This window comes from Hipposideros armiger, unplaced genomic scaffold (assembly GCF_001890085.2).
Source record: "Hipposideros armiger isolate ML-2016 unplaced genomic scaffold, ASM189008v1 scaffold_28, whole genome shotgun sequence".
Lineage (NCBI taxonomy): Eukaryota > Metazoa > Chordata > Mammalia > Chiroptera > Hipposideridae > Hipposideros > Hipposideros armiger.
In genome coordinates, this window is record NW_017731378.1 from 4,378,527 (window position 1) to 4,402,426 (window position 23,900).

The 23,900-nt window shown below is 54.6% G+C and overlaps 1 protein-coding gene across 1 annotated transcript; it reads left to right on the forward strand.

Moving 5' to 3' along the window:
- Positions 1 to 6: 6 nt before the first annotated feature.
- TRIM8 (tripartite motif containing 8) lies at positions 7 to 14,865 on the forward strand. Its single transcript, XM_019636327.1, has 6 exons — positions 7 to 1,535; positions 11,055 to 11,150; positions 11,484 to 11,717; positions 12,510 to 12,541; positions 12,675 to 12,790; positions 13,297 to 14,865. Exons 1-6 carry the CDS (start codon positions 966 to 968, stop codon positions 13,902 to 13,904), a joined length of 1,656 nt encoding a protein of 551 aa, XP_019491872.1. The 5' UTR covers positions 7 to 965; the 3' UTR covers positions 13,905 to 14,865.
- Positions 14,866 to 23,900: the final 9,035 nt, after the last annotated feature.

Consider the following 23,900-nt stretch of genomic DNA (forward strand, 5'->3'; position numbering starts at 1 on the left):
GGAGGGGAGGGCCGGGAGCCGAGCCTCCTGTTCATTAGCAGTTGAGAAAAATTCCTTTCTAGTTTGATCAATCCTTGTTTTCCTCGGCAGAGCCGAGGCGCCCGCTCAGCGCAGAGACGGAGAGCGGGGTTTATCCGTGGCGGGGGCGCCCGGCGCCGAGCCTCGGGGGAGCGCCGAAGTAGCGACGAGGGGGTCAGGCCGGAGCACCGCCGGGGCTTCTCCCACCCTTTCTGGTTGGCTTTTTTTTTTTTTTCCACTTCTCTCCCTCCCCCTTCCGTTTCTATTTGTGAAGGGAGGAGGAAGGCAGAGGCGGGCTGGTGTCTCTAGCCGGGGACTGGAATTTCATCTGAATGACTGCCCCTGAGCGCACGCAGCGCCCCGGAGTCGGCCCGCCTGCGCCCAGCAGCCCGCACCCGCAGACTGCCGGCCATCCGGGGGGCGGCCGCGAGACCGCCCAGGGACCGCCGGCTCGCCTCGTCCGGCTAGTGTGAATCTAGCAACCCTCGACGGGGCCGCTCTCGCTTCCTCGGACCCCGGACGAGTCGAGGGAGGCGCGGCGCCGGCGAGCCGGTAGGGAGCCACCATTGCCTCCGCCGTCGCTAGAGGAAGTGTGCGGTTCCCGGGCTCTGCCCTAGCCGCGCAGACGGAGAGGCGGCCTCTTATATGGAATTTGGACCCCGGCGCTCCCCTCCAGGGCTGGTGCCCCGGCTGCGGCCCTGGCGCAGTCCGCTGCCTCCCGCTAAGCGCTGGGGAGGAGAAGGAGACGCAGCCGGCTGCGTGCGCTGTGTGAGGACCGAGGCTACCTCCTCTGGGGGGCGGGTGCGCGGAAGGCGCTGGTGACTGAGCGACTGTCCGGGCCTCCTGGGACCGGAGTTTGGGGCTCGGTAGGCCTACAGCGGCACCAGCCAGACCCCCAGGGTTGGGGAGTTGGTGAGGCCTGCCGGGGCCACCTGCCCTCAGCCGCCATGGCGGAGAATTGGAAGAACTGCTTCGAGGAGGAACTCATCTGCCCCATCTGCCTACATGTCTTCGTGGAGCCGGTGCAATTGCCGTGCAAACACAACTTCTGCCGGGGATGCATCGGAGAGGCGTGGGCCAAGGACAGCGGCCTGGTGCGCTGCCCGGAGTGCAATCAGGCCTACAACCAGAAGCCGGGCCTGGAGAAGAACCTGAAGCTCACCAACATCGTGGAGAAGTTCAACGCCCTGCACGTGGAGAAGCCGCCTACGGCGCTGCACTGCGTGTTCTGCCGCCGCGGCCCCCCGCTGCCGGCGCAGAAGGTTTGCCTGCGCTGCGAAGCGCCCTGCTGCCAGTCCCACGTGCAGACGCACCTGCAGCAGCCCTCCACCGCCCGCGGGCACCTCCTGGTGGAGGCGGACGACGTGCGGGCCTGGAGCTGCCCGCAGCACAACGCCTACCGCCTCTACCACTGCGAGGCCGAGCAGGTGGCCGTGTGCCAGTACTGCTGCTACTACAGCGGTGCGCATCAGGGACACTCGGTGTGCGACGTGGAGATCCGGAGGAATGAGATCCGGGCAAGTACCCTATACACACACACACTCACTCCCTACTGCCTGGGGACCACCCATCCGGACAGGCTGACTCTTGTGACATTAGGCCAGAGGCCCCCTTCCAAAGTCTAATAGAAAGTTTCGGGGCAATGTCCTGGGAAGAAGGGTCCGCGGTGGCTACTTGATACATTCCTGCACCTGTGCTCATAGAGTCCATCTTGTGAGTCATTTATAGAACTGAGGTGTAGGGCTGTTAGGGGTAGAGTTTGGGTGTTGCTTTTCCGTTTCACACAAAGCTCCCTCCCCCAGCCTTGTTTCTGTGGGCCCTACGGGAAGTCACCAAGGCAGTGACCCAGGTTCTGCTTCTCCAGCTGCTGTTTATGTAATGAGTGTCCTGGTGCTGCTGCTGTGGCTGACATGATCCATGATGCTGGCATACCAATGAGGAAGTAAACAAAAGCAGCCATGTTAGTTTCAAGCCCTATTGGAAACACATTGGAGGGTGGAAGGGAGCTTCCGGAGGGAGAGCAGAACTCTGGGTATCTATGTAGAAAACGCCTGCCTGGACAGCCAGCAGTGTCAACCTACTGTGTCTCAGTGCTTGGGACTATTCCCAATAGCCCACTCGCCATGTGTGAGAATCGCTGCCCTCTGTGCCTGTGTGTGTTGCACACGGCTGCATGAACAAACCTTCAAGTATGTGCCTTCATCACCCTGAGCCCTTTGCTCCCAGCCTAGCCCTCTATCACAGTCCTCCCACATTTGGGGAGGGGAAGTGGAAGACAGAAAAAGAATCCTGTGGGTTTAAGGTTGAGCCGCCTTGCAATCTGGTTTCAGGCAGCTGGCTCCCCTGGGCTGCCGGCTGAGTGATTACGAACCAGAACCGCATCCCCTCCCACTGTATACACCCTGCAGCAGCGGCCAATGTCAAAACCGCCTTCCCCCTCAGGCCTCTGGGCCTGGCTTTGGAGCTGGACTGAGGCAATACTTCCGTCCCTTTCTGTGGAGGGGGGCTCCTCCTACGTCCCTCCCTGGTCCTCTGGCTTTCAGGGTTGAGTCATACCAGAAGGAAGGGGTTGGCCTGAGACTGAGCCATCTCAGAAGCCCCAGCTTGGGGCCTGGGGGTGAGGTTGGGCTTTGGTAGGACTGGGAGTGTTTCTGGGTGGGGGCCCCTGGAGGCTAGTTGAGGCCAGTGGAGAGCTTGGGTATGAGGAAGCTCTGAGCAGGGGATGGTTGCAGATGGGGGCTATTTCCTGTGGGGGGACCAGTCAGAATGAGTCACTGTTTAGCAATTAAAAAACATACACAGACAACTAACAAAAGGCAGGAGGGCTGCCACAGGCTGAGGGCAGGGACAACAAATAAAATTTGCTGTGTAATTAGTTTCTAATCGGATGGGCTAGCTCTGGGTTTTTGTGCCAGGACAGGGCCTCTGGTTTCTTAAAGGAAGTGTGGGGGGTAGAAAGAGGAGCCATTGCCCTCCACCCCACCCCACCCCGCCATGGGTTGGAAAAGGCAGAAGCCTAGGGGAAGCAGATGAGACCCTGGTGTCCTCTACCCCCCACCAGGGCAGGCAGAGCCCAGACTTTCCCCAGTGTTAGGAGGCTGCTGCTATTAATAAAGATAGAAGGGCTGGGGGAGGAGGCTGGGAAAAGGGCAAAGGCAAGAGAAAGGAGGCTGTCCAGTTCTGAGTCCTGGGATTGGCAGTGGAAAGTGAGAGGAGGGGAAAGACTGAGATGTGGCCGAAAGGAGGGGGCAGCAACCAGGGTGATGAGTGTAGGTGTGCCCGCGCCCACAGTTTTGCTCTTAGCTGTGTCTGAGTGCTAGGGGTGTCGCATTTGGGTGGGGGAGAAAACATAATTGTACCTGATATGATAAGTAGGAAGGTATCTTTAGATGTGTGAATGTGTTTGCAAGTGTCTTTGAGACTGTCTGCTTTGCTCTCAGATGCACCTGTCTCCCAGTTGTGTAGTTGGGGGGTGGGAGGGGTGTCAGATGCATGCAGAGTGTACCCTGGGGTTCCCACCCCCGATCCCTGGCTCGTGGGAGGAACTGGATGGAGGCAGGCACTGAACTTTGTCAGCGGCTCCTCATGTGCTAGCATGCACATGTGTGTATGTGTGTGTTCGTGTGTTCATTCCTGCTCCTGGCATGGGCAGGCTCAGAAGTAGTGGGTTGCATCAGGGCCAGATGTGCAATTCTGTTTGCTCAGCATCTGTGTCCCCCAGCCTGAGTCTCATCTCCCTCCAGTCCTCCCTACTCCAGGCCCTTAGGATTCTATCTGGTGTTCCATTGCCCTGGAGTTAGAAACCCTTCAGTAGCCCAGCGCCACTCAGTGTGAATTGGACTTATTGAATGTGGAGTAAGGGGCGACCCACCTTGGGGAACCTGAATGGAAGAACCCGTTGCAATCTCCATCCTCTCTGGGCCAGCCAAGGGGAAGGGCTTTTTCCTGAGTCTCTTTTCCCTTGGGAGTCTGTCTTACAGGGCCTCTGCTGGTGCGTGGATGAGGGCAACAGAATTCTCCCAGATACAGGAAGAGAAGCATGGAGACCTGGCACATGCCTTAAAATATAGCTCTGCTTCTTATGCTTCCTCTTCTGTCCTCCTGGGGCAGGGGAGGGGGACAGCTGCTGAAATGCCCTATCTGCTAGAAATAGAAAACCCTGATCTACTTCTCCCTGGTGGCCCCCACTTGCTTATTCAAAAGCACTCACATGTGCATGGGCCAGTGGCCTAGAGCAGGGGCCCAGCAGGAAGGCAAGCGGGGGTGGGGGGTGGGGGGGGGAGTAGCAGGGGGTGTCTCAGAATCAGGCCTGTGAAGTCCATTGTCGTATTCTGCCTTTGGGAAGCCAGTGTGTAGGCCACATTGCCCTGAGGCCTGGATGCCCACTGGGTGGGCCCCAGAGCCCACTGTCTGAGACATACCTAGACCCCAAATATGTTATCCCTTGGGGCTGGGGGAGGCTAGGGGCCCAAGATTAGGACATCCAGGCAGGCTCAGGCCTGGCAGCCCCAGATGATCAAAGCGTCATCCAGCCCCCAGGTTTAGGGGTTCATCTGAGCAACAAGGGACTGCTTTGAGCTGGGAACACCCCTATTTCATGACCTCTCTCAATATGGAAAGAGGACCCAAGATAAGGCCGTGTGTGTGTGTGTGTGTGTGTGTGTTCTAATCATAGTTGTGCCTCTGTGTCATTTCTACAACCCCAGATCAAGGCTGGAAATATTGCCGAGGCCCTGTTCCTTGCATTCCTGGAGGTTTAGAGTTGAGAAGATATGTTCTCTGTGGAGGGGATCCCACTGCTTGGCCCAGTTTGGGTTTTTCAGCTGCTGGGGCTGAGGTTTACTCTGCTGCTCGCATCACTCCTTGCTGGAGGGGTTGCACGGAACCCTGGAGGGGATCCTAGGTCTCCACCCCATGTGTCTGACTCAGGTAGGCTGTGGGAGTGAGGGCTGCCTTGGCCTAGCCCACTCAGGCAATACAGAGCCCACTATAGCCCCCTCCTTTCACCATACTCCTGAGGTCTTAGGTGGGGTTGGAGCTGAGGTGGGGAGGCCATGAGTATGCGAGGTGTGAGGGTCATAGCTGCCCCTTCCTCAGCCATCCCGAGTCTGCACAGAAGAGGGGTTTGGCTTGGCTTTCCTCCCTGGGCCCCAAGCAGAGAGGAACCTCAGGCAGAGGCCCAGCCCCCCTCCTCCACCCCAAGATACTGCTGACACAGCCGGGTGCCTGTCATGCACGCCCTATTGATTCCCCTGCCTCCTGCAGCTCTCAGTGGCTGTTTGTCCATGTCAGTCTGCAGGTATGTGTGTATCTCACATGTGACTAATTTTTTGCACCTCACCTGTGTATCTCTGAGAAGGTACAATGTGAGTGAGTGACTTAATTATGTAGTTCTCTGTCTTATGTGTGGTGTTGGGTCACAAAGACCTGTGCATGTGTGTTTGTGAGACACAGGAGGGTGTCTGTGAGTCCTGCCTGCTGCACACCTGTGAGGTAAAGTTGAATGTGTGTGTGTGACTGTCAGCATGATGGTGCTGGGTGACTGCCTGCTTAGGTGGTGATTGGTGGTGGTGAGTCTTATGTGACGTTCTCACCTGGTGTGGGGGGGTGCGTGTTGGGAAGGGGAGGAGAAGATGGGATTCACCTTAGGGTGAGCTTGTTGCCTGGGGCGGTATCTGAGGTAGCAGCCTGGATGGATCCTGCGATGCTGTTTTGGGAGCAGCTTGGGTGGGCACAGGAAGAAGGTGAGCTGGGTTCAGGCCCCTGCCCTGGACTGAGCAGGCAGGCCTGGTTGGCTTCATCCCTGGCTCTGGGAAAGCCTTCCTTCCTGGCTGGCCTGGCATTCAAACCAGACAAAGGGGGGCTTTCTCTCTCGCCTCTTTGTTCTGCTGCCCCAGAGCGCTGCTCTCTGCATGGCAAAAGCTAATTCTACTCTGCAGCTGGGAAGCCCTCTTTGGGGTCTGCCGGGGCTTGCCGCCCTGGTGCTGCCTCTCTCCTTGCCCTGGCTCCTGCTCTGTCGCCTCTTATCTCTGGGCCTGTGGTTGCCCTAGCCTAGGGGTTTACAAGGCAGCCCAAGATGGGAGTTGAGGCACGGAAAGGGGCGTCTAGGGCAGGCATAAGGTGCTCGGAGACAAGGGGAGAGTGCCGTGGCTCAGGGGGAGAGGATGCTAAGGGACTCCTGGGATAAGAGCTTAAGTAGAAGAGTGGGGGTGGGTTTGGCAGCTGGGGAGGAGGTTAGGATGAAGTGGCTCTGGATTAGGGGCTGCAGCCAGAGCTGGAGCTGGCATGAGAGTCACCTGGGCAGGGGTCTGAGCAGAAGCAGTGCTCCAGCAGCTTAGCTCCCCCTTCCTGCCTCCCCATGCCCCCACCACAGGGGCTGCTGGACCCAGCCCTGGCCTTGACTGAAAACCTCAGGCCTGCCTCTGGCCCCGCCTCTGGGGCCCTGTTCCCTCCTGACCTTGCTTCTCTTCAAGGTTGACTTGTGAGTTTTATTATTATTTATTAACTTTTATATAGCCTAGAGTCCCCCATGGCCTCACCCATCTGCCCAGTCTAGTCTGGCATCAAAAATGCCAGCTGGGCCTGGCCAGTCAGGCTCCAGAAGGACATGAGGCTTTCCTGGGGCAGGAGTGTAAGGGGGGCTTATGATTGTCCCCTCTCCAGGCTGGGAGGGGCATTAGAGGGAGCAGCTCAAGGCACTGCCTAGTGTAGGGGTCGGCAAACTGCGGCTTGTGAGCCACATGTGGCTCTTTGGGTACGTTCCGTCTCAAAAGTTTGCCGGCACCTGGTCTAGACCACTGGGCAACAGGTATGAGGAGCAGGATGTTCTGGGGCCTTGAGAAATGGGAATGGAGTGCCCCCCAAGTCTTGATACTTTTGCCCTCACAGACCCAGGAGCAGACCGTGGAAGGGCTAGGTCCTAAGGAACAGGGACAGGAGTGAGCAGATCCCATCTGGGCCTCGCGGCGCTGGGCCTCGCATTTCCCACCCTCCTGCTGGAGGCCGAGTCCCTCAAGCGCGCTTTCTCTAGAGCATGGTGCCCCACTCTGCTCCACTCCTGCACACTCGAGGCGTGCACAGTCCAGGTGACTTACTGTAGGCTGGGAGCAGCGTGTAAAGTGCCCTCCAACTCTGCATTGAGAGCCTTTGCTCTGCATCGGGCTGGGAAATCTGGTCCTATCTCTCAGCTGTGGGTTTTTCCCAGGTGGGAAATGGGGCCTCAACTCTCAGCAACTCCCTGGGGGGGTGGGATGGAAAAGAGGCTGCCGGTAATGGGAAGGGATCCAGGCCTTGCTTCCTCTGCTCCCCACCTTCCAGCTTCTCAGCAACCAGACTCAGTCATTTGTGGAACCAAGGTGAGGGGTAATGAAGGGACAGCAAGTGGCTATTTCCCTCCTTTCCCCCAATTTCCCAGTGCCTGAGACAACGGTGGTCCCCCAATCCCCTTGCTTCCCCCAGGTGTTGTTGTCTATGGCAGGATTAAGATCACCTAGCCCTGAGGGAGGGCAGTCCCTGCAAGGGTGAACTGGCCAGTGTGGGCCATCTCCAGCCCTCCCTGGCTGGCCACCTCTGGCCACTTTCCTTCCCATCCCTGCCCCTTCCCTACCCCTACAACAGACAACAGGAGCCCAGTGGCCTCTGAGCTGGGGGAGGGGAAATGAAACCCAGCCGCCTACTATAGAGTGTGTCACTGCCTTTGCTTGGCCTGGACTGGGCTCCCATCCCAGAGGGCTCTGGGCAAGCTGAAACCAGGGCCTGGGACCATGAAGCTAATGGAAGATGCTTCATGGTTACAGGGTAGAAGTGCTGCCAGAAAAGGCTCTGAGAAAAGCCTAAAAGAAGAAGGAAGGGGCTGAGCCCCAGCCACCAGGACTGGACAGGAAGTGCCTCCCTTGGCTCTTCGCTGAAGGGATTTCAGGGGGGTAGGGGGAAGGCCTTCCACTGGTCTGGAGGGCAGGAGTGGAGCAGCCCCATTCCTGTCCTTTGAGGGAACCTACCTGGAGCTGCCTCCTTACTGACCCCCGCACCTGGCGCTCAGCCCCAAGCACTCCCCTAACCAGACACTGGTGGGTTTGATCATGAGAAGCAGTTGGGCAGGGAAACCATGGTGCATAGACATGTGGGCGTATGTGGGGCCTGGGCTTTCAGATATTCCCAGCACTGGGAAGGCAAGAGTGGCTTAGAGTCTGAGATGCATCTAAGGGGGTCCTTTACTCCTGAGTGGTAGGTAGGAGGCAGCCCGCAGGCAAATATTTGAGGGCCAGTTATTACAGGGGAGGTAAAAAGGCCTAATGTTTCTAAAGGGGTGTCCTGGCCACCTTGTCTTTATAGTAGACCTCCCCCGATTGCCTGGGGCCTTCAGGAATCTCAGCCTTCACTGTGCAGGGGTTTGGGTCCAAGTATTATACATGTGCAGCAGTGTGCATTAGTGTGCTTGTGTGTGTGTGTGAGTTGTATGCATGTAACTGGGAAGTACTGTGGGGTGCTTCCTGCCTCTTCACACAACTATGGGCCGTTTCACAGGCAGGGAGGATGCATGATTACCTCTATTCCTGGCCTTCACCCGCCTGTGTTTCTTCAGGTGCTGATTCTTGGGTTGGCAACAGATCCCTGTGCATGTTGGGCTAAAAGGGCAAGGTCTCCTGAGGCTGGTTTTTAGAGGTCAAGCTGTTGTTGTTGCGGGGTGCTGACCCAGGCTTCCAAAACTTAGAATCTGACAGCTTCGCCCTCACCTCCTCCTCTCCCCAGGGTCTTGGGTTTTTGTTTCCTGCATAGCCACCAACACAAAATGGGGTCGCTGAACTCTCTTACTGACCTTGGTTTCCCCATATGTAAAATGGGTCGAAGGAGTGAGAAAGGTTTGGTGGCAGCTTAGGAAGCTGGCTGGGTGTGGGTGAAAGTAGGGATCATGGGGCGAACTTGAGAGTCACTCTGAGGCCCATACAGAGGAAGAAAAGGAAGCATTCCTTGTTGAGTAGACACACTGTGAGCTAGGCTTTGTGCAATTTGCATTGCAAACCTTATTTTGTGTACAAAACTGATGGGTTTATTCGATAAACATGTTATGCATTTGTAGGGCGCTGGGACCTTTGTGTAGCCTGGCTGAGAATGGAGGTGGAAAAAGACAGCAGCAAAGCCCTATTTTCAAGAGGCCTGGAGTTTTGTAGGGATGATAAACCACAGTGTGTGAGACAGGCTACAGAATAGTGTATCTTATAGATCTTTCTGGGATGATGGTATATTTTGTATCTGTTGTGTCCAATACATTAGCCACTAGCTACATGTAGCTATTGAGCACTTAAACTGAGGCTGGTGCAACTGAAGAACTGATGGGGTTTTTTTTTTTTTGGTTATTTATTTATTTATTTAAGATTTTATTGGGGAATAGAGGAAGGGGAACAGCGTTGGGGAATTGGGGAAGGGGAACAGACAAGTTGCTGTCCTTTTGTTCTTCAATCTAGTTGTGGAGGATGTCGCTTCACTGGTCCATGTTGGTATTATCATTGTGCTCTTCCGGGTGAGGCAGTCACTCACTGGCCATTGGACAGTGGCTCACGGCAGCTCACGAAAGCTCACGCCCGCTGCCGGCCAGCTCCACTGCAGCCTACATTGTCGCCGGCGACTCACGGCAGCCCAGCTCCAGGTTGAGCTGTTCTTCACCATCTTAGCTGTAGAGGGCGCAGCGTCACTGGCCCTCATGTGGGATCCGAACCTGGGTCCTGCTGCTCAGAGCTGGTGTCCCAAGCCAACTCCTAACCAGCGTGCCACTCAGCCTGCCCTTTAATTTATTTTTAATTAACATAAATTTAAATAGTCATGTGACTAGTGGCTACCATATTGGACAGCACAGCTACAGAGGGAGGGCAGAATGTGCAGCCCCTTGCATGGCCAGGACAGGGAGAGACCTGCACAAACTCTGAGTAGGGGCCATAAGAAGTTTCCTAGAGAAGTGGGGCCTTAAGCTGGGCCTTGAAGGATAGTCAAGGAGAAGGAGGAGGCGCTGTGGGCTGTTGAAAACCACCAGTAGAGTGTAGGGAGTTCCATTGTGCGCAGGGTGTTGGGAACAGGATACTAGGCCACCTGGCTGGGAGAGTCAGGTCTTAAGAGAGCCTTCATTACCATGCTAAAATTGTTTGGAAGGAGGGAGTCATTGAGGGTTCTCGAGCAGGGACAAGACCCTGTTTGAAGAGGTGCATCTGTTGGGGGCAGGGATGAGAGGATAGGGGTTGTAGAGATAAGAGACTAAGGGCTGAGACAAGCAGCTTGGTCCAGCACCTTCCAGCAGACTGGCCTCAGGCCTTAGAGAGCCAGAGTCTCCTTTCCACCTGGGTCCGGCTGAGGGAGCTCGCAGGGACTTCAGAGGCCCAGCTCTCAGTGTCAAGAACAAGGGTGAGGGTGGCTGGCTTGATGCTCTCAAGTATAAGGCAAATATGGGGTGAGATCTCCGGACTGGGCCAGAGCGCCTGTATGACCCGGGAAGGTTGTTGGAGCCTTTGCATCTTAGGGTACTCATCTCTAAGATAGGGCTCCCCGGAGAGAAGCAGCATGACTTGGATAAGAACAGACCCTACTGCCAGATCACCTAGGTTTGTATCCCAGCTCTGCCACTTACTAGCTGTGTGCTTTGGATGAGTTACTTAACCTCTCTGGTTTTTTCTTCTCTGAAATGATGACAATAATAGTACTTATAGCATTACTGAGATGATTAGATTAGTCTGGGGGAGAGGTGGGGGGAGTTGTTAGAACAGAGCCTGGCCTGACCCTGCCTCAGAAAGCTCATGGTTTACATATGTGTGAGAGGCTATTTCTGTTCGTGGGAACAGGCTGGCCAGACAGCTGTCATCAACCAGGCCCCTGTGATTGCGTGGGGGCCAGAAGAGGTTGGATGGCAGAAGCTTCAAGGCATCTGGGTCAAAGGATCTATAGGATGAGTCTGTTCTATAGAGGGAAGGGTGGTGCGGGTGGTGCTCACCCATCCTTGGTAAGGGCTAGAGCTGCAGCCCCCTCTGATACTCCTGCCCCAACTGTCCCTGCAGAAGATGCTGATGAAGCAGCAGGACCGTCTGGAGGAGCGAGAGCAGGACATTGAGGACCAGCTGTACAAACTCGAGTCAGACAAGCGCCTGGTGGAGGTAGCTAAGCCCAAGCTCATGGTATTGGGTCGGGGGTGGCTTGGGTGCAGGGCGTTGGGCTAGAATCTATTGCATGGTTGGCATTGTGCCAGAACCCCTTGGTCAGTCATTCAGTGGACTGTTAGTAGATGAGCCCCACTTGTGCCACGGGCAGCTGGCACAGAGCCCTGTGCTATCACCAGGGAGTTGGTAGACGTTGCCTTTGGGAGCCCTGGGCAGCCTGGGGGTTTGGGGTCCCAAATTCCACCATCCAGGATGTGAGACAGGCAGGAGAGGCAGCCAGGGGGTCCCAGTGCTCATCTGCCTGCCCACTCTCGCCCCCTGTGCGTGCAGGAGAAAGTGAGCCAACTGAAGGAGGAAGTGCGGCTGCAGTATGAGAAGCTGCACCAGCTGCTGGATGAGGACCTGCGGCAGACGGTGGAGGTTCTGGACAAGGCCCAGGCCAAGTTCTGCAGTGAGAATGCAGCGCAGGCGCTGCACCTTGGGGAGCGCATGCAGGAGGCCAAAAAGCTGCTGGGCTCCCTGCAGTTGCTCTTTGACAAGACGGAGGACGTCAGCTTCATGAAGGTGGGCTGGGCCCAGGACCTGTTGGTGGGAACTTGGGGCATTCCTGAATTGGACTCTGCAATTCTTTGCTCCCCAACCAATTTTCCCCACCAGTGGGCTCACAGGGCTTTGGCGTCACCCTCCTCTCCCTTGCATTGTGACCTTGGGCAAATCATATATGTTCCCTATTCCTTAGTTCCCTTATCTATAAAATGGCATTGATAATACAGATCTACTGTCATTTATTCTCAATTCCAAATTTTAAAAATCTCTGCAAACTCGAAGAAGAAAATTCTGGCAATTCATTAACAGCAAAAATTGACCTGAACTGATTGATGTTGGCAGTTTATGGTCTTTATCTCACGTGGTATGGCAGTCATTTTGCTACAGAAACATTGATGTATTGGATTATGGTGCCTACTGGGGAAGATATGTAATACATGGTACAGGTACCATATAGTCCCCTTCTGAAATCAAAAGAATTCCAAATTCCAAAACACTTCTGTCCCCACAGATTTCGGATAGAGGAGTGAGCACCTGCATAACCTTCCTCATAGGGTAGTTGTATGGATAAGATGATGGATGTATAAAAGTCACACTTACAGTGTAGTCTGTCACATAATAACTGCTCGATAAGTGTTAACTATTCTTCCAAAACTAGAGGCATCACCACCACCACTCTATTGCCCCGGCCACGCTCTGGCCAGAATCAGAGGGTCGGCCCCGCCTGGGGAGAGGGAGGATGGGGCAGCTTTGGTCTTCGCCTCTCCCATGGTGCCTTTTCCACTCACTAAACCTCTTCTCTTCCTCTAGAACACCAAGTCCGTGAAAATCCTAATGGACAGGTGAGCAGATGGCCACTGGCCCTCAGGGAATACATCTTGGGGAAGGCAGGGAGGGCCAGGCCCATGGCGGGGAGGTAGGGCGGGCTTACCCGTGATACCTCCTCACAGCAGATGCCCCGTCCACTGCCCCCAGGACCCAGACCTGTACGGGCAGCAGCCTTTCTCCCCCTAAGATCGGCCACCTGAACTCCAAGCTCTTCCTGAACGAGGTGGCCAAGAAGGAGAAGCAGCTGCGGAAGATGCTAGAAGGTGAGGGTGGGGTGTTCATGGAGGGGAGAGAGCTCTTTGGGCAGGGGGAAATGCCCGAGCCTTCCCTCTGAGAGACAAGTAGACCTAGTCAGGTAGACCTTTCTTCATATCCTGGCTTTGTCACTTCTTAGCTGTGGGACCTTGGGCAGGCCACATTACGTCCCTGAGCCTCAGTTTCCTCAGCTGTAAAATGGGAATAATAGTATCTGCCTGCTGATGGAGTAGTGAGCATTGACCAAGATGATGCATGATATAGTGGGCTTGGTCCTATAGATTAAAAAGGTCCCTAGGGGGCCCGGCCAAATGGCTCAGTTGGTTAAGAGCTCGCTCAAGATTGAGAGCTCTGAGCCACAGTGTCGCGGGTTCTATTCCCGGCCTAAGCTGAGTTGCCAACAGGTGGCAGGATGGCTCAGCTTAAAAAAAAAAAAAAAAGGTCTCCAGGGGAGAGGAGGCCTGGGTTGCTTGGGGTGGGAACTTCGGCAACTTTTGCCCCAAACTCTCCACAGGCCCCTTCAGCACACCGGTGCCCTTCCTGCAGAGCGTCCCCCTGTACCCTTGTGGCGTGAGCAGCTCTGGGGCGGAAAAGCGCAAGCACTCAACGGCCTTCCCTGAGGCCAGTTTCCTAGAGACGTCGTCGGGCCCTGTGGGCAGCCAGTATGGGGCAGCGGGCACAGCCAGCGGCGAGGGCCAGTCAGGGCAGCCCCTGGGGCCCTGCAGCTCCACGCAGCACTTGGTGGCCCTGCCGGGCGGTGCCCAACCAGTACACTCAAGTCCTGTGTTCCCCCCATCGCAGTATCCCAATGGCTCCGCCGCCCAGCAGCCCATGCTCCCCCAATATGGCGGCCGCAAGATTCTCGTCTGTTCTGTGGACAACTGTTACTGTTCTTCCGTGGCCAACCATGGAGGCCACCAGCCCTACCCCCGCTCCGGCCATTTCCCCTGGACAGTGCCCTCGCAGGAGTACTCACACCCGCTCCCGCCCACACCCTCCGTTCCCCAGTCCCTGCCTGGCCTGGCGGTCAGAGACTGGCTCGATGCCTCCCAGCAGCCTGGCCACCAGGATTTCTACAGGGTGTATGGGCAGCCATCCACCAAACACTACGTGACGAGCTAACGCCACGCGGGCGGCGGGGTGCTGGGGCATCTTCCCCCCCAGCCCCCAGTGGCTCGGAATTATGCATTCAGAGACCTGTCCTTCTACCTTCCTGTCCTCCCTCCCTCCCTCCTTCATTCTCCCAAGTCTTGTCCTTTTGGATTTTGTTTTGTTTTGGGCTTTTTTTTTTTTTTTAATTATAAATCTCTTGGACGCAGAGGTGACAGTGGGAGCTGGCCTGGGCTGGAGCTGCAGGTGGCCCTGGAGTTGGGAAAGCGTCTACCTCAAGGCGCTGAGCTCTCTCTGTCTCTCCTTTTTTTCTTCCTCTCCTTCCCCTCTCCATCCCCAGGGCTGGAAGGAGCCTCAGCTTCCCCTAAAGCCTGGGGGGGCGGGGGGCAACCCTCCTCACCTAGCCCTGGGAGGAAGGACCAGTGCCCACTGGCCTGCTTTTCTCCTCTTGTTTTTCTTTTGGGCATTTTGATCACTGACTAAGGAATGACCTGTAGATTGTGGGGCTTTTGTTTTTTAATTTTTTTTAAACCAGGAATGATTTCTCCTGCTTCCTTCTTCTCACCATCCTCCCAGATGGAGTTCAAAAGCCACTTCTCAAGCAGCTTTTGGCACCTTCAGCCTCAGAGTGGAATCTTACAGACAGGAACCCCAGGTCCAGGAAAGGGGAAAAGGAACTTTGCCAATGATAGTGACCACAGAAAAAGCAAATAATAATAATATTAATAATAATAAAGAGAAATAAAAGAAATAATAAAATAAAAAACCATAGCACAGCCCTTGTTGAGGTCAGCGGGGGAGAAGGGGTTGCCCCAAGTTGGGTCCTTGCCTGGATTTTGACACAGCAACTTCCTGTAGTGAGCACTTTGTATGAATTGTGGACTTCCTGTTCTCAAGGCGCAGGTATTTATTCTGTAATCTGTCTAGAGCACACACGGAAATCCAACCTAATAAACATAATGGCGCAGTCCCACTCCCTGCCTTGCCTCTTACCCCCAGGTCTGGGGTCTTTGGGCGTTGGTATGGGGAGGGGTCTTATAGGGACAGAACCCCTGCCTTTCTTACCTTGATTTTTTTCTTGGGTCCGGACTGTTCCCAGCCTGTGAATGTCAATTCATACAGCACTAACTACATCTACTCTCGGCCTTTGACAAACATTTGCTGAGGGTCGCCCAGGCCCAGCCCGCTGCCGCATGGGCCCTGGCATCTCTTTGAGGTTCTGCCAACTTGCTCTTAGCTAGGAAAGAGAAAGGAATAAATACCTTTTTGTGAGTCTTGCAAAATTTACCTCCTTCAGCACATGATAAGTGCTGAATATTTATTGAGCACATGATAAGTGCTAGGCACTGTTAGAAGCAGAACAGACCATCTTCTTGGAATTTATTCTAACTGGGTCTTGCCCCCCATTGGGAGGAGGGGGTTGCTCAGCTCCATGCTTCTTTTGGTGACTTGGGCTCTGGCCCCTGAGCATGGAGGTAAGGTAGCAAGGTGAAAAATACAGCCCACCCACAGCCCCTTTGGCAGATCTCAAAGTCTAGCATGTCTTGGGTGCTAATTAAAAGGGCTGATTCCTGGAGCTCCACTGAGATTCAGTGGGAATCACTAAGGACCCAGGAATCTGCATTTTTAACTCCCCAGTAATACACATCCTGGAGTTTGAGAAGTGTTGCCATAGGGACTATCCAGGGTCCTGCTTGTCACAGGGACCCCTGAGGTGGGAAAAGGGACTAGGGCACACCAAGGCCATCCTTGCAGGGGAGCTGACCTTTAAAAAGGATCTCTGGTTTGTTGCCTAACTCTGCATGGATCTGCTTATATCATACAGCAGCCTGTATCCTTCCATACAGCGAGGACAGTTGCTGGGTGTCTAGTTCTCTTTCCTCTTGTCTGGGCAGAATCAGGCAGGGCCTGAGCGCCTCCCACCACAGGAAGTCTAGAGCAAGGTAGGGAGCTGTGCATAAGTTCTGTGCCAGGGGGTCCAAACCTCACAAACCCCTAGTCACCTCTCTTCTCAGAAAAAGGACTCAGATTGGAGGACATGGTCAGGCCAGTTGGGCTGGCCAGACCAAACCAGTCTTGGTCCTGTTAAGTAACTCCGTCCTGTCCTGTGGGAGTAGAAAATGACTCAGTGTGGAGTGGGTGGACACTTGCTTCATTGCTCCCCCTTCCCCACTTTGGCAGAGAGCCAGAGCCAGGAGCAGGATGACAACAGCTGGCCTGCCCCCTTCTCTTCCTGCACCTGTTTGAGGCTAAAGAGAGGGGGCAGATGGCTGGAGCACAGTGCCCCTCCAGTCCAGAGTGGAAGGATGCCTGAGGGCAGGTGCTGGTGGACAGACATTTAGCTCTACTCACATCAGTTCCTGCCTCACTGTCCCTTTCTGTAGTTGTCAGGAACCCTGGGACATCTGTGCCAAGAGTCAGAAGCCAAGACAGAAAGCTGCCCAATTTCCCACTTGGCCTAGTTTTGTTTTAGCTAATGGGAGGGGTCGTTTCTCCAGGTGCATCAGTCAGACTGGGGTATGGAGGGAGACTCAGGTGGGGGTGGGTTTGAGCACCCCCCCAGGTCCCAGCTCTGAAAGCCCACCCTAGACAATTACACACTCAGACACACAGGCTGTGGGTGAAGCAGCCAGCTGCCTGGAGTATGGCCTGGGGGTGCCTGGGCAGCCAGGGAAGAAGCAGGGAAGCGCTAACCCCATCCAACTGTCCCCAGCCACGCAGCTGTCCCTGGCTTTGTAGGAGCAGCTGTCACCCACCTCCCAAAAGGATCAGGGGCAGAGGAGGCCCAGAAAGAGGTGGAGCTGCCCCAGGACACAGGGCCTGTTGGAGAAGGCGTGGTGGCGGAGGGGCACTGCGTACCCTGCACTGGCGAGCACGTTCAGGTACCCCTGGCACCCACAGGCACACCCTGTGCCTCACTCCTCAAACGACTCAGAGATACCGGCTCGCACACCCCTGGCGGTGCCCTCCCTACTTCCCCCGAGAGGCGATCACTCCTCCCCTTTCCCGGAAGAGCTGGGTGTCGGGAGCGCATCTCCCCCACCCCACCGACGCGGGGCGGCGGTTCCTGTGACCCAGATGTGCGGGGCCCGCGGGGAGGCGCTCGCCGGGGGGTTTCCTGCGCCTGCCACCCCCGACGGCCCGAGCTCTTTCATGTCGCTGCCCTCCCCAGTCCCAGCCCCGAGCCGAGCAGCTGCGCTCCGCTCTCCCGCCCCCAGCCTCTCTCCCAGCTGTCTTTGGGGTGGGGCTGGGCAGCTGGGGAACAGCTGCAAGGCGGGGTGGCGGGGTAGGGCGGGACTCGGGTGCCCCCTGCAACCGCCGGAAACAGTCTCCTTGCCCTGGAGGGGGTGCAGGGGGCCAGGAAAGGGCGAGGCCTGGAGGCTGGTCGTGTCCTCCGCCCCTCCCCCAGTGCATCTGGCTGGGCCAGCTGAGAGCACCGCAGACCCCAGATCAAAGACCCCTCCAGGCTTCAAAGGGCACCCTGGCGGGTAGGGCAGCCGGGAACTCCCTGAGCAGCGACTCCGCTGAGTCAGCGCCCCAGGCCACCTCCCCCCCCCCCTCAGCCAAGACCCCGCGTTCCAACCTCACTTCTGGGTTCTTCCAGGCCCTGTTCACACCCACCCACTCATACCCTATCATACCATGCCCTTTCCTCAGACACCTCCATTTTCTCCCATCTGAAGGTGGGGAAGAACCGATGAACACTTTCAGGACCAGACCTGGGCCCCTGGGGGATTCCCTACCCCACCCCTGCATCCTGTAAATTCCAGGGGGGAGGAGGAAGGGTCTAGGACTCATCTTTCCCCAGCCGAACGCTCTGGGTCTACAAAGAAAGGGGGATGTTGACCTTACTGGGCCTGTGAGGTAAAGTGAGAAATGATTCCTGGGTATCCCTGGACAAACCCCGCCATATTTTCACCCCTTTTCTAAAGTGAGGGTCTCTCTGAGTGATTTTGGACAACTCTCACTTGGAGATACTTTAGAAACAGTGGTCTCTAACTAAACTCTGGGTGGTGAACACACAGTGGAATATACAGATGATGTATTACAGAATTATACACTTGAAACATATAATATTATTAACTAGTGTCACCCCCAATAAATGTAATAAAATTATAAACAAAAGAAATAGTGGTCTCGAGAACCTGGGATCCTGGTAATAGTTCTAGAATCCTCTGAATCCTGTCTCTTTGAGTTAATGGGGCAGGAATAAAAGCGAGGGCTTTTGGATTGCTCCTTCCCTACGCTCTGTGCAAAAGTGCTGGAGCAAGGGCCTGGGATTCAGGGCTAAGATCCCAGAATCTTCACTGGAGGCTGAGGGGGACTGAAACGGATCTGAATGTGGGGCAGAGGCAATTAGGATTGGGAGGCTCATGGGGAGAGGTTAGAGACCTGGACCAGCATGGGGCTGGGCTTAGGAACTTCAGCTTCTTCCTTCAGCGTCTCACTTTCTTCCCCCAACACTCTATCCTTTCCACCTGCATCCCAAAGGCTTTCTTCCCTCCCAGGATAGGATGTATTCAACCTATGCTTGAAATCCTCCAGAGAGAGAACTTACAACCTCAAGACACAATGAAAGCTCTTACAAATAACAAATAGAAATCTGGTGTCTAGAGCTTTGGTCTCCACTATATTCTCCATTGGGTATGGGAATCATGCCCCTGAGTGAGGGAAGCTCTGTCCCTAGCATTTATGATGCAGGGACTAGGCAATGGCCTTAACCCTGAGCTCTGAATGGCCTTACCACTGGCAGTCTGAATGTTTCCTCCATGGGAGACCAGGTTTTTGAAATTGCTGTGTGGTTAATTCCTGTCAACTGCAGCAAACTGGGATATTTATTTCTCCTTGCATTAGATCTTCAATAATTGGACAGTTCTTGAGAGAGAACACATCTGCTTAGTGCCATAGGTTATTTTTCATTATTTACATTGAGGCAAGAAGAGGGTGATGTGTGGGGTGGCATTCTCAACAGCTTGTAGGATGGGGGGGGGGATTAGAGGTGGCACAGGCAACATCTCAAAATTGCAGGTAAGAAGTGGAATAAGGGAACAGGCTTCCAAGAATTGAGTGTTAAGGGTAGTGTGGACTTCTGGTCTACCTGGAAAAAAAACGGCAGTGAGTCATTTGACATATGGATGTCTTGGCTGCCTGGTTGTGAATTCAGTGTCCTCATCAGACATTCTCCATGTCTGTACCTGCTGCAGGGCACTGAGCAGGAAGGGGGCACGAATGCAAATGGGAAGCTCATGGCCTAACAGATAGAGACTCTCCAGCCACACTAAATGCCATCCCCATCAGCTGCAGCTCCCCGGGCTCCACCCATCAAAATCCTATGCTTAGAGTCAGTCCTCCAGCAGCCCATGTGGTTCCAGGCCCCACTGGCTCTTCTGTTCCCTCTGCCTGGATTGTCTACCTAGCCTCAGAGTCTCGCCTCCTCTGGGCACCCCTCTCCACACTCTCTAGGATGGGTATGAAGAGTAATGAAATGATGTGTGTAAAATGCCAGGTCTGGTGCTGGCATGGTCTTCTTTCGGGCATTGATAGCTATCACAATGTTTATGTTCCTTTGGGTCAACCACACTCTCATGCACTTAACACTCTCCCTTGTTATTTATTTATTTACTTTAAAGAAATTTTATTGGGGAACAGTGTGTTTTTCCAGGACCCATCAGCTCCAAGTCAAGTAGCTGTCTTCAATCTAGTTGTGGAGGGTGCAGCTCCTTGGCCCATGTGGGAATCGAACTGGCAAACTTGGTGTTATGAACCTGCGCTCTAACCACCTGAGCTAACTGGCCGCCCATCTCGCCTGTTATTTTAACTAACTCTGGTTACAAGCTGCATAGCTTACGTGTCCAACTAACCTGTGCATCCCTGGAGAACATAAAATATTAGTCGTTGATTTTTCAGAGCCTAGAATAGTGTCTGTTTCATTTATTCACTCACTCATTCATTGAACAAATCATTATTGAGGTCCTTCTAATGCTGGGCCCTGTTCCAAAGTTGGGGTTACTTTAGTGAACAAAACAGACAAACTCTCTGCCCTCTTAGAGCTGATAATTTAGTGAGGAAGAGACAGATGACGAACAATAAATCAATAAATGTGAGTAGATGATAAGTACTATGAAGGGAAGTAAAGTAGGGTGAGGGGGATAGGGCAAGTTAGTAGGGGAGAGGAAGCATGGCAGTTTTTATATAGGGAGGTGGTCAGGGATGGGATTACTGAGGTGACATTGAGCAGAGACTGCAGAACATGAGGAGGTATGTCTGGGGCTATCTAGAGCAAGAGTGTTCTTTGCAGAGTGAACAAGTGAAAAGCCCCGAGGCAGATGATGCTCATTTCAGGAATAGCAAGAGGGTGAGTGTGGCTGGAAAGAGTGAGTGAGGAGCAGAGCAGTGAGTAATGAGGTCAGAAAGGTGTGAGGGAACAGGGAAGAGCATGAGGCATTATAAGTGCTTTGCCTCTCTGCTCAAGAGATATTTGCTGAATGAATGAGTGAATGAATGAGTGAATGAATGAATGAATGAATGCCAAATGCCTAGGCTATCAGGGCTGTAGGAGTTTCATAGGAGAGCCCTGTGGGCTAGAGGGTACCAGGCCATCTTCCTGGGTAGATAGGACTTGAATCATGCCCTAAAGGAGGAGTAAGGGAAGCACAAAAGAGCGGGGAGACACCCCCAGGGGGAGGTGGCTATGAGAACAGGCAGGGAAATAAAATTGTGGGGCTAGGTTGGGAGACAGTGAGGATAGCTCATCTGAAGCTCAGGTATGTGTGAGAGTCCATGATTGGCAGGTCTATAACAAACATTTGGGGTCAGATCAGAGGGGTCTGGAATGACAGGATAAAATATTTGGCCTGAGTGTCCCATAGCAGCAGGGCCTCTGAAGGCATATGCATGGGGGAACTGCATTTCAGAATAAAGGACGTGAGTAGCCAGGGAGTGGGGGACAAGGTGGCCAGGTAGGAGGCAGCAGGAGTTCTAAGGGAGAGAGGAGGTAGGGGTGCAGGGGCAGGTTGGCCCCTGCCCAAGGAGCAGGAAGGATTGTGGCAGATCCTGCTGCTCAGGCCAAGGTATGGAAGCCCAGATCAGGACTTCTTCCCTGATAGCCAGCCATGGGCCCCAGAGTCAGCAGAAAAACCTGGCCCTAGGGAGGAGGTGGTGCAGAGCCAGAAGCTGCTGAGGGAGCACTGGCAGCGAGATGCCATTGTACGTCCGCAATCAAGATACTTCAGAGGAAATCAAAAGCACCAACTGGGGAAATGATGTGTGCACTCTCTCTCTTTCTCTCTCAAACACACACACAAACTTCTGCCTCCAAAATGGGTCAAGTGAAGCCTGTGGGCGAGGGCTGGGGAGCAAGGGCTGGAAGGAGAGGAGGCCCAGGGGCTGGGTGCAGCCTGGGCGCTCATGCCCACTCACCCTCCTGGCATAGGGGATGGCAGCAGCTGCAGGGTGGGGCGGGACGTGAGGATAAATATACACCTCCCCATGCATATGGATAATGCACACAGCTGCCCTGCCTTCTTTGCGTTCATTAGGACCAACTGTTTCAGGAGCGCTGGCAGGCGGGGCGGGAGGGGGTGATGTGCCCATTCACAGACTGGGGGTAGGGGGTGCTGCCTGCAGCTGTGCAGACACCTCCCTCCTGCTGGATTAGCATCCCAGCCTCTGAATGCCCCTTCCTCCCTTTTCTTCTTCCTCCCAACTGGCTGCTCTGGCAGATCTGGGGGGTCTCAGGGTGGGAAAGGGGCCTGGGGAGTTGGCTGAATCCCCACAGGAGCTGGGGAAATTGAGGGGAGAGTTGGGCTGGATTGCATCCCCTGGCCCCAGAATGGGCTGCTGCTTACAAACCAAAGCTCCTTATTCCTTTCTCCCCAAAAGCCATCTGTAGCATCCGGGCAGGAAAAGTGCTTTGGCCCTGTCCTTTGGAGGCTCCAGGAAGGCCCTATTCATATTCGAAAGTCTGTGCCCCTAGACAGAATCCAAGGGCATAGGGGTGGTGTGCCAGCATGTGGTGGCAGATAGGCTGAGGAAGGGAGACTGGTGGGCTCCAACTCCCCAGGACAGGCTGTCCAGGTGGGACTGAGGACTGGGTTGGGGCGGGGGAGTGTTGAGAACCAGGCGCAGGGAGAGGTCTGGTTGGTGCAGTAGGCAGGGCCACCAAGAATGGCCGTGCAGCTTTTGTCCTACACAAGGGCACACAGCTGAGGGGCCCTTAGCTAGTGCCAAGCCTTGTACCCTGGTGTGATGCACCCTTTCCCATAGGGACCAGCAGTGGATCAGGTGACAGGCTAGTCTAGTCTCAGGAACATACATTCTGCTAACAAGGCAAAGAAAGACTCTGGGTGGCCATAGGTGCCTGTCCGCAGGCGGCCCTTTCTCGTTCCCCTCCAGGGGTCTAAGCGGGCTCTAAGCTCTGCTGGTCTTTTTGCTGCAGCACTTCCTCTCCTCCAATTGGGCCAGAGCACTGGATAGGCTGCTGAGCCCTGGGTGAGAATGGAGGCAACTGATGCCAGGCCAGGGCCCCCAGGGCAACAGCCAGCCCGGCCTCTTTCCTTTGCTGTCAGGGTGGGGCCCAGGACACCCTGCCCGCTCTGTCGGTGGCCTCCGGGGCAGCAACCATCTCTGAGACTCTGGGGAAGGGTCTTGCCGGATCCTGAAGTGGGGGGTGGAACAGAAGGAGGAAGGCCGCTTGCCCACCTCCCTGTTTCCTGGAGCCCCACTCTCCCATTGCTCCCAGCAGTTCATGGCCCTCCGTTTAGTCAAGATGGAGTGCTGGAGAAAAATGGGGCTTTCGAGTTGGCAAGAATCCCAGCCAAGCCATTTCCTAGTTGTGACTTAACCTTTGAAAGCCTTGGTTTCCTCAACTGGAAAACAGGGATAGGAATGGTTATCTCGTAGGACTAATCAAAAAAGGATCAAATCAGGGCCGGCCTAGTGGCTCAGCTGGTTAAGAGCTCGCTTGGGGGCACCAGCTCTGAGCAGCAGGGCTGCAGTTCGGATCCCACATTGAGGGCCAGTGACGCTGGCCCTCTACAGCTAAGATGGTGAACAACAGCTCAACTTGGAGCAGGGCTGCCGTGAGTCGCCGGCGACAGCGTAGGCTGCAGCAGGGCTGCAGTGGGCTGCTGTGAGCTATGTGAGTGGCTGGCAGCCAGTGTGAGCTGCCGGGAGCCGCTGTGAGCGCCCGACCAATGACCGGCGACATATCTGCCTCATCCGGGAAGAGCACAATGATCATACCAACATGGGCCAGTGAAGCGAATCCCTCCACAACTAGACTGAAGAACAAAAACAGCAATTTGTCTACCTGTCTGTTCCCCTTCCCTGATTCTCCAACACTGTTCCCCTCCCCCCAATTCCCCAATAAAATCTTTAAAAAAATAAAAAAAGGATCAAATCAGTAAATGACTAACAGGAGTAGCAGTTTGCTTAGCTAAATGGTAGTTCTGCCCCAAACCCTCCTAGCTTTCAGGTCTCCAAACAAGTTCTCCTATAAACCCCATCCCTCCTTGACTCAGCTCGCTTGCTGTAATTCTGTCATTAATATTTCATTTCTTAAGCAAAGCTTTTTTGTCTCTGGGACACTGCTATTCACTCTGGGAAAAGGAACCTCTCCATGTTTCTTTGTGCAGGATTCCTTAGCTCCTTTCCTGGGCTTAGAAGCCTAAAGGGAAGAAGGTATCATGGTGTGAACTTGGGGCCCAGCAGTCAAACAAACCTGGGTTCAAATCCTGACTCTGTCTTGTTCTTCCAGTGTCATCTTGAGCAAGTTAGTCAACTTCTGTGAGCCGTGTTCCCAAACTGTGAGTGATAATACCTACAGTTAATAATGTTGGGAGGATTGAATATGATAACTGTGAAATACCTACTACAAGTGGATGCCCCCTTAACAATTTGCTGTGGTCTGACCCTGTGGGATTGGTCATATCTCCACATGCCCATGTGTGTGGCTGGCTCTGGACACACACACACACACACACACACACACACACACACACACCCTGA

Bases quoted from the DNA above. Each gene is read 5' to 3' on its own strand.
- TRIM8 (XM_019636327.1), top strand. From the start codon at position 966: ATGGCGGAGAATTGGAAGAACTGCTTCGAGGAGGAACTCATCTGCCCC. The intron at 12,542-12,674 runs GTGAGCAGATGG...CACTGCCCCCAG, and splicing joins GTGAAAATCCTAATGGACAG to GACCCAGACCTGTACGGGCA. The intron at 12,791-13,296 runs GTGAGGGTGGGG...AACTCTCCACAG, and splicing joins GCTGCGGAAGATGCTAGAAG to GCCCCTTCAGCACACCGGTG.